This window comes from Ornithorhynchus anatinus, chromosome 10 (genome assembly GCF_004115215.2).
Source record: "Ornithorhynchus anatinus isolate Pmale09 chromosome 10, mOrnAna1.pri.v4, whole genome shotgun sequence".
Taxonomy (NCBI): domain Eukaryota; kingdom Metazoa; phylum Chordata; class Mammalia; order Monotremata; family Ornithorhynchidae; genus Ornithorhynchus; species Ornithorhynchus anatinus.
The window spans coordinates 53,640,002-53,649,819 of NC_041737.1; the positions used below are offsets into that span (position 1 = coordinate 53,640,002).

At 53.1% G+C, this 9,818-nt stretch overlaps 1 protein-coding gene across 1 annotated transcript; it reads right to left on the minus strand.

Moving 5' to 3' along the window:
* Nucleotides 1-2,412: 2,412 nt before the first annotated feature.
* Nucleotides 2,413-7,521, minus strand: LOC114814709 (DELTA-thalatoxin-Avl1a-like). Its single transcript, XM_029073852.2, has 2 exons — nt 7,323-7,521; nt 2,413-4,676 (listed from the first exon to the last, which is right to left on the minus strand). The coding sequence occupies exons 1-2, from the start codon at nt 7,421-7,423 to the stop codon at nt 4,241-4,243; spliced, it is 537 nt and encodes a 178-aa protein (XP_028929685.1). The 5' UTR covers nt 7,424-7,521; the 3' UTR covers nt 2,413-4,240.
* Nucleotides 7,522-9,818: the final 2,297 nt, after the last annotated feature.

Consider the following 9,818-nt stretch of genomic DNA (forward strand, 5'->3'; position numbering starts at 1 on the left):
GACTGTATTATATTCTCCCAAGCGCTTCGTACAGCGATCTGCCCACAGTAAGCGCTCAATAAATACCCTCGATTGATTGTTTAGAAGTCATTGAACTGCTGTAAGGTACTTTCTGAAGACAGGAAGAGGCCTTTCACCCTGAATCGGACAAATTTTTCACTTAAGTTGCAAAACCACAACCACAGTCAGTAGGACAAGCTTCTGATTTTGCAGCTACTGGTCGCCAAGATTTGTGATCGTATTCCAGCTCTTCAGGGAGGCCGTGATATTTTGCTATGAGTTACTTTCTAAAAGATCGAACAATAGAGATGTTTTAATGGGACAGTAGCTGGCACGTAAAAAAAGAATGGTTTTTCCAGGTGTTTTAGAACAGATTCCAAAAGAGATTGAGAAGCAGCGTGGCCTAGTAGAAAGAGCACGGGCCTGGGAGTCAGCGGACCTGGGTTCTAATCCTGGCTCTGCCCCTTGTCTGCTTTGTGATCTTGGGCAAGTCGCTTCGCTTCTCTGTGCCTCCGTTACCTCATGTGTTAATTGGGGATTAAGACTGGAGCCCCGGGGAGGGAGACGAGGACCGAGTCCAACCCCATGAAGCTCGTATCTACCCCAGCGTTTAGTACAGTGCCCGGCACACAGCACCTAACGATTACCATAAAAAACCCAAACCAAAACAAAAATTGACCCCCAGTTCTCGGCCGGGAAGCTGCCTGGCCGGAGGGTTTGGTTTTTCTGGGTCCTTAAAACGTTTCTTCTGGCTTCCTCTAGCCTGTAATCTCGTCAAGGGCAGGGAATGTGTCTGTTTATTGTTGTATCGTACTCTCCCAAGCGCTTAGTAAAGTGCTCTGCACACAGTAAGCGCTCAATAAATACAGTTGACTGATTGACTGACTCCTTGCTTTTGGTTTCCTGATTGCAGCTCTCTCCATTCAGCAGCCATTCAGTTCTACCGTCGTTCGTTCTCCTCCTCAAGTAGTCCGGCCCGGTGAAACTGAGGTAAGATGACTCTGGTCTCTGTGATAAGGGCATCGACTACACTCCAGAACTTCATTGTTTGCCATCCCATCTTGGCCTCCGATACGGACTACGGTCCTTAAGTGACGCCATAGGAACTGCTTGAGGAGCCAGAGGCGGTGTGGACGGGGACTGTGGCCCGCTAACACTCTTTGGATTAGATTCACCCAAGCGCTTAGTACACTAAGCGCTCGGTAAATACCACTGGTGGATCGATTTCCACGAGTCGTCCAGGTCTCACGGTCATGGAAAGAGCCCGGGCCTAGGAGTCAGAGGGCCTGGGTTCTAATCCCGGCTCCGACCCTTGCCTACTGTGAGACCTTGGGCGAGCCGTGGCTCAGTGGAAAGAGCCCGGGTTTAGGAGTCAGAGGTCGTGGGTTCTAATCCCGGCTCCGCCACCTGTCAGCTGTGTGACTTTGGGCAGGTCACTTCTCTTCTCAGTGCCTCAGTTCCCTCATCTCTAAAATGGGGATGAAGACCGTGAGCACCACGTGGGACAGCCTGATTACCCTGTACCTACCCCAGCGCTTAGAACGATGCTCGGCACATAGTAAGCGCTTAACAAATACCAACGTTATTATTATTATTGTTCTCCTTGTCGCACTTCCTTCATCCACAGGATGGGGATTCAATAGCTGTTCTCCCTCCTACTTAGACCGTGAGCCCCCTGTGGGACCTGATTATCTTCTATCTACCCTAGCGCTTAGTACAGTCCTTGGCATATAGTAAGTGCTTAACAAATACCACACTTATCGTCGAGAAGGTTGAAAAACACTATAGTTCTGTAGACATTGGGCTCACAGTCTTAATCCACATTTTACAGATGTGGTAACTGAGGCGCAGAGAAGTGAAGTGATTTGCCCAAGTGGCAGAGCCAGGATTAGAACCCAGGTCCTCTGACTTCCACCCCCAGGCTCTTTCCCCTAGGCCACGCCGGCTTCCCACTGTGAAAATAGTTTTAATGCGTCCTCCCTCACACCCACATACTGACGCGCCCAAAAAACGCAGAAAAACATAGACGTAAATACATAAATAAGGAAGCAGCACCGCCCAGTGGATAAACCTCAGGCCTGGGAGTCAGAGGACGTGGGTTCTAATGCCGGATCTGCCACTCCTCTGCGGGGTGTCCTTGGGCAAGTCACTTCACTTCTCTGGGACTCAATTACCTCATCCAGAAAATAGGGATTTAGACCGCGAGCGCCACGTGGGACAGGGACTGTGACCGTCCCGATTAGTTTATCTCCACCCCAGCGCATAGAGCAGTGCTTGATACGTAATAAGCGTTTAACCGACACCCTCATTATTATTATTATTATTACACAGATTCAAAGCCAAATGCACCCTAACTACTAACCAAGCGAAACACACAACCCCACTCACAAAGACGACACCAGGAAACGTACGGACGTAGACACAGCCACAGGCCCCACACAGCCCCGCAGTATTTATTTTCATATCTGCAATTTATTTTAGTATCTGTCTCCCCCTCTAGCCTGTAAGCTCCCGTGGGCAGGGAATGTGTCTACCAACTTAAACCGTAGTCTTCCAGTCGCCAGAACCAGTGCCAGGGTGGCCCATACACAGTCACCACTGGGTTTTGGGGAGCTTTTTTATGGTATTTTTGAAGCTCTTACTCTGTGCCAGGGACTGTACTAAGCTCTGGGGCACATACAAGCTAATCGGGTTGAACACAGTCCCTGTCCCACATGGGACTCACAGTCTTAATCCCCATTTTACAGGTGAGGTGACTGAGCCCCAGGGAAGGTCATTCACCCGACAAGCGACGGAGCCGAGAAGTCGTGGGGAGCCGATGGGCACCTTTGTAGGGGGGACGCCGAACAGGGTGTGTTCACTCCCTCACATCCCGGGCGAGGGGAGAGACAGCTTCTCAAGAGTCAGGAAGTGGTGTTTTTTACTCTCTGAAGTTTCTGGTTCTGCCTCGATTCAGTGGGGGCAGAGGAACGGAGGTGTGGGCGAGAAACACAGGAAATGACTTTCTAAGGCATCACCATCTCAAAATGATGGTCGGGGACTCTGGCTCTTTTTTTTTCTTTCTTTTTTTAAAATGGTGTTTGTTGAGCGCTTACTCTTTGCCAGGCAGAGTTGCCAGAGGTCCGGCGAGAGAGCGAGGGGACGGAGAATCCAGAACTGAGCGACGGAGTGGAGGAAGAGTGGGAAGAGAAAGCCGCGGGGAGCAGGCGGTGGAGAGGCAGGGAAGCAGACTGGGAAAAGTCTCCAAAACACGTCGGACCAAACCCTGGAAGTCCGGTTCTTAAATCCCAATTGTCATTCCTAATGGTTTCAGTTAAGTGCCAAGGGCCGTGCCAAGCGCTGTGCTGAATACTGGGATATGCCAAGGTAATCAGGTCACGGTTCCTTTCCCACACAGGGGTGAACAGTCAAAAAGACATGGAGAATGGGCGTTTTAGTCCCCGTTTTTTGATCAGTCGATCGATCGGGTCGAATGCTTACTGTGCGTAGAACACTGTACTGAGTGCTTGGGAGAGCACAATACAAGAGTTGGGAGACGAGAAGTATAGCGCACTTAATTTTTTTATGGCATTTCCTAAGCGCTTACTTTGCGACAAGGGCCGGTTCTGAGCTCAGGAGTAGATGGAAGTTAATCAGGTAGAACACTTTCCCGGTCCCACATGGGGCTCGAGGTCTAAATAGGAGAGAGGACAGGTATTGACTCTCCATTTTATCGATGAGGAAACTGGGACCCAGAGAACTGAAGTGACTGGCCCAAGGTCTCCCGGCGGGCAATTGGTGGACCAGAGGATTCGAATCCAGGTCCTCTGACTCCCAGGCCCCATCTCTCAAATGACTCACCCAAGGTCACCTAGCAGACAGAGTGGTGGAACTAGGACTCGAACTGAGGCCTCGACACTCCCAAGCTTGGGCCCTTTCTCCTAGGCCAGGACGAGGCGTCATTTCCCAGACTCAAAATCCAGCGTCGCCAGCTGGTCACCAGTCAAATCTGACCCGATCCGGGGCCGGGGCGAGGGGAAGGGCGGTGGGTTAGGGCGGCGGACTGTCGTCGGCTGGACGTCGGCGACGTCGCCCTCCGGGGGTTTGGCGTCTGGCGAGCTGAGCTGTGGCCGGGGGCAGGGCACCTCGCAGGGCGGTCGGGCCGGGGGGTGGAGGATGGGAGGGGAGCGGAGAGAGGCCGGGATCCCCCAGGACGAGGGACGGGGGTTGGGAAGGGCAGCTCGGGCTGGTTCCGGCTTTCCTAGAAATTTGATTGGTCATCATCCCTCTCTACGCAGACCTTGATGATGGCCTTGGCGTTGTTGGACATGGTGGCCGTGACCCGGATTCCGTTATTCTCCAGGGACACGGGACACTGGCATTCACAGAGCTTCTCCTTGGCCATCTTCAGCCACCCCTTCTGCTTCTCGTGGTAGAGGAGCTCGAAGAAGGCCTTCAGGTCCTGGGTCTCTTCCTTGTAGCCGGAGAGGGCCACGGCGAACTCCACCTTGAAGAAGTTGTAGTCGAAGGGGTTGGAGAACATGATGGCCAGAGTCTGGTCCTCGATCTCGTACACCAACAGCCCCACGCTTCCCCGGAGGGAGAATTTTCTTTTCACAAAGATGCAAAACCCCGCGTTGTTAGGATGGATGATGGGAGTCGGCGGGGTGAGGGTGTGGCCGCTGAAGCAGAAGGTTCTGGGGGAGACAGAGAGGGGAAGGGTCGGGGGGGTGGGCTGCCTCACAGGCCTCCTACGGTAAAACCTGTGACGCCTTGCCCCGTCCTGGCGCGGGCCCCGTGTCATCCCGCTCTGACCTCACGCGGACCTCGCGACGCCGCGTCTTATAATAATAATAATAATGTTGGTATTTGTTAAGCGCTTACTATGTGCCGAGCACTGTTCTAAGCTCTGGGGTAGACATAGGGGAATCAGGTTGTCCCACGTGGGGCTCACAGTCTTAATCCCCATTTTACAGATGAGGGAACTGAGGCACAGAGAAGTTAAGTGACTTGCCCACAGTCACCAGCCGACACACAGACCCTGCGGCATCCCGCCCCCTCCTCTCCCACGCTGTGACATCACACCCTGTGACATCACACCTCAGCCTCACACAGACCCCGTGACGTCACGCTCTATCCTCGTAAACCGGCCTGGATTTCCGTAGAGGCTCGTGGGAGGTTAAGGCCCAGAGCTTGGGCCCAGAAGGGCCCGTGGAGACACAGAAGCCTCACCGGGCCTCACCCCACCCCGTTGCTTTATAATTACAAAGAAGTCCCATCTCCTTCCCTCTAATCAGTGGTATTTATTGAACGCTTAAGGTGCGCGGAGCGCTGGCTTAAGCGCTCTGGAGAGTCCAATATAACAGCATGGTCAGGTCCGTTCCCTGCCCACAACGAGTTTACGTGGAAATGCGGAGCAGCGTGACTTAGTGAAAGGAGCACCGGTCTGGGAGTCCAAGGACCTGGGTTCTAATCCTGGCCAGTTTTCTGCTGCGTGACCTTGGGCGAGTCACTTTGCTTCTCTGGGCTTCGGTTCCCTCATCTGGAAAGTGGAGATTAAGACTTGGGAACCCCACGTGGGACCTGGATTGGGTTCAGCCTGTTCAGCTTGGATCTACCCCAGTGCTTAGTAAAGTGCCTGGCATATAGTAAGCGCCTAACAGATGCCATTAAAAAAAGAAAAAAAGAGCTGTCTAAATTTGAGACACGAGGAGTGTTTAGAAGCGGAGGGATTCCACTAAGGATATCTAGGGAAGCAGCGTGGCTCAGTGGAAAGAGTCCGGGCTTGGGAGCTAGAGGACGTGGGTTCTAATCTCGGCTCTGCCACTTGTCTGCTGTGTGACTTTGGGCAAGCCACTCAACTTCTCTGTGCCTCAGTGACCTCATCTGTCAAATGGGGATGGAGACAGTGAGCCCCACGTGGGACAACCTGATGACCTTGTATCTACCCCAGTGCTGAGAATAGTGCCTGGCACAGAGTAAGCGCTTAACAAATACTATCGTTATTATTAGAAGATGAGATCAGGGAAAAGAGGGGCTAGGTGAAAGGAGGGAGGAACTGTGCAGAGGCTTGAGGAAATGGGTTTGTTTACTTGGCTGGGAGAATAACGGGGTGGCAGGGTTGAGGTTGAAGATTTGGGAGACATGATTCCTGCTCTCAACCGGTTTACAGGTAGACAGACAATCAAATAAATCACAGTGAGGGAAAATGGCAGAGAATAAGGATATGGACATTATGACTTAGTGGAAAGAGCAGGGGCTTGGGAATCAGAGATGGTGGGTCATATGTCTCTATTTGTTGCCGAATTGTACTTTCCAAGCACTTAGTACGGTGTTCTGGACACAGTAAGCGCTCAGTAAATACGATTGAATGAATGACTAATCCCGGCTCCACCACTTGTCAGCTGTGTGACTTCGGGGCAAGTCGCTTCACTTCTCTGGGCCCCAGTTCCCTCATCTGTAAAATGGGGATGAAGACTGTGAGCCCCACCTGGGACAACCTGATGACCTTGTATCTACCCCAGTGCTTAGAACAGTGCTTGGCACACAGTAAGCGCTGAACAAATTCCATCTTCTTTTTTTTCCAAGCGTTCTAGGGGGACAGATTCAAATGTCCTGCTCCCTCCTTCCGTTTTCCACCCCCAACCTTCGTTCGTCACCCCCAGCTTAGCCTACTGCGGCCATCTTCCACGCTTCCCCGGGCAAGATTTTCCCGTCAGGTCCACGGGACTTCTAGCCGCTACAGCCGTGGATGTGCAGGGTGGGCTCGGGTGGGACGTGAAAGGGAGAAGGCGTGAAGTGGAAAGAGCCGGAGCCTTTGCGTCAGAGGTCCTGGGTGCTAATTCCACCTCTGCCGCTTGCCTGGTGTGTGGCCTTGGGCGGGTCACTTCACTTCTCTGTTCCTCAGTTTCCCCACCTATAAAAGGGGGTTCGGTCCTTACTCCTTCTTACTTAGACCACGAGCCCCATGTGGACCGAGGACTGAGTAACTCTATGATTAAGCACTTTGATCTTCACCCCACCCTCAGCCCCACAGCGATTACGTCCAGATCCGTCATTTATTTATTCATATTAATGTCCGTCTCCCCCTCTAGACCCTAATCTCCTTGTGGACGGGAAACGAGTCGTCCGACTCTGCCGCCCTGCTCTCCCAAGAGCTTGGCACGCAGTAAGCGCTCAACAGATCCCATCGATTGATTCCCTCCATCCCTCGTGCTGTAACGGGGGTCTCATCTCCCGGAGGTTACTCCAGGCTGGGACTCATCTGGGAGGTGACCGTCCTTGACCCGCCTCGGGGAGGGTCAGGCCGGGATGGGCTCGAGAAGCCCGGGGGAGATTCTCACCTGGGGGAGCGAAACGTCATGTTTGTGGTGTTGGTGATCTCGATCCCCACGCACCGCCCGGCCTCCACCTCGTGGACCAGGTGTTCGATGGTCTGCGCCATGTCTGCCTCTCCTCGGGGGTCCCCCGCGGCACGTGGGGCCGGTGGTCGACGGCTCCTTGCGGAACTGAGGGGCCGGATGCCCTTCACCCCCCAGCCCGTCGTAACCCTGCAGGGCTGAGGGGGAGGAGCCAGGAAGCCTCCTCTCTTCCTCCACCCTTCCTCCCTACCCACCCCTGACTATTTTCCTCCTTTCATTTTCCGGTTTCTGCGCACCGGGAGCGGGGCCGGGAGAGAAATTCCCTGGTCTGGAGAGACCCTGGCTGGAAGAATCGCCTTCCCCAACGCCCCTGGTGCCCGCAGCCTTCCGGGAGGTGATGTTTTGGTAAATCGAGACCCCGCAACTGGGAGAAAGCTAAGTGAACACAGCCACGGAGTGGGAGGCAGACACACGGTAAACACACCCAAAATAATAATAATAATTTTGGTACTTGTTAAATGCTTACTGTGTACCAAGCACTGTTCTAAGTGCTGAAGTAGATACAGGTTGGACACAGCCTCTGTCCCATATTGGGCTCACACTCTAAATCCCCTTTTTTTTTTTACAGATGAGGTCACTGAGGTCTTGCCCGAGGTCACACAGTAGATGAGTGGTGGAGCCGGAATTAGAACCCATGACCTTCTGACTCCCAGGCCCGGGCTCTACCCACTATGCCATGCTGCTTCAACTACACAGCTTTACAAACACACACTCTCTTTTTCTCTCTCTCATGCACGCACACGTGCCTACAGGCAACACACACAATCTCTCTCTCTCACACATACACACCCTCGCACACGCACACGGCCCGACCCTAGCTAGAGATTGGGCTTCCATGACCAATGAGAAGTCTTGGGACACTGTGGGAGACGACGACCATCTTGATTTTCCAGGATTCTCTGCACCACGGAGCCCCGCCCCTGGGCCCAGAATGACCCCTACCTCCCAAGGGTCATCCAGTCCAGCCCCCTGCCTCTGGCCGGATGGGCCTCAATCCTGGGTTTTGGCCGCAGCCGCCCACTGGACCGGATGGTTTTCTGGAGGGAGGAAAGGAGGGGCAGCAGGAGGTTCCTTTCAGTAGATGCTGCAGCTGCAGTAGCAGGGATCCAGGGCAGCAGGGAGGAGGAGGTAGTCACGGGGACCAAGTAGATGAGGAGCAGGCCAAGAGGCTGGAGCTCTGGCGCCCCCTTCTGGCTCTTGAGAAGCAGCGTGGCTCCGTGGCAAGAGCCCAGGCTTGGAAGTCAGAGGTCTTGGGTTCAAATCCCCCCTCGGCCACTTGTCAGCTGCGTGACTTTGGACAAGTCACTTCACCTCTCTGGGCCTCAGTGACCTCATCTGGAAAATGGGGATCAAGACTGGGAGCCCCATGTGGGACCACCTGATGACCTTGAATCTACCCCAGCGCTTACAACAGTGCTTGGCATATAGTAAGCACTTAACAAATTCCATCATTGTTATTATTGTTATTGTTATTATTGTTCACCTTCATTTCAAGCCCTGCAGGCAGACCACTAGCTTGATTCTCAGGCCCCGGTCACACCGACCCACTCACCCACCCTCGACCAGGCCGGGCCTCCCCAAAAGTATTCACTGTCATCCCTTATGCACTCACGGTCACATCGTCTGAAGACACAACCCCTCCTGACACACTCTTGCTCATGCATAACCCCACATTTCACGGCCCAAGGCTTAGCAACACAAGCATAGTTACATATGACTCATACGCATACACGCCTATCCTTAAATCTCATTCACAGAGTCAGTCATAATAATAATGTTGGTATTTGTTAAGCGCTTACTATGTGCAGAGCACTGTTCTAAGTACTGGGATAGATACAGAGAAGCAGCGTGGCTCAGTGGAAAGAGCCCGGGCTTGGGAGGCAGAGGTCATGGGTTTGAATCCCAGCTCTGCCACTTATCAGCTGGGTGACTGTGGGCAAGTCACTTCACTTATCTGTGCCTCAGTTCCCTCATCTGTAAAATGAGGATTAAGACTGTGAGCCTCACGTGGGACAACCTGATGACCCTGTATCTACCCCAGTGCTTAGAACAGTGCTCTGCACATAGTAAGTTCTTAACAAATCCCAACATACAGGGTCATCAGGTTGTCCCACGTGAGGCTCACAGGCTTAATCCCCATTTTAATAATAATAATGTTGGTATTGGTTAAGCGCTTACTATGTGCCGAGCACTGTTCTAAGCGCTGGGGTAGACATAAGGGAATCAGGTTGTCCCACGTGGGGCTCACAGTCTTAATCCCCATTTTACAGATGAGGGAACTGAGGCACAGAGAAGTTAAGTGACTCGCCCACAGTCACACAGCCGACAAGTGGCAGAGCTGGGATTCGAACTCATGAGCCCTGACTCCAAAGCCCGTGCTCTTTCCACTGAGCCACGCTGCTTCTCAGCCACGCTGCT

Excerpts from the sequence above, each read along its gene's own strand:
- LOC114814709 (XM_029073852.2), bottom strand. The coding sequence starts at position 7,423 with ATGGCGCAGACCATCGAACACCTGGTCCACGAGGTGGAGGCCGGGCGG. Across the intron at positions 4,677-7,322 it reads ATGACGTTTCGCTCCCCCAG|AACCTTCTGCTTCAGCGGCC; the intron begins GTGAGAATCTCC and ends TGTCTCCCCCAG.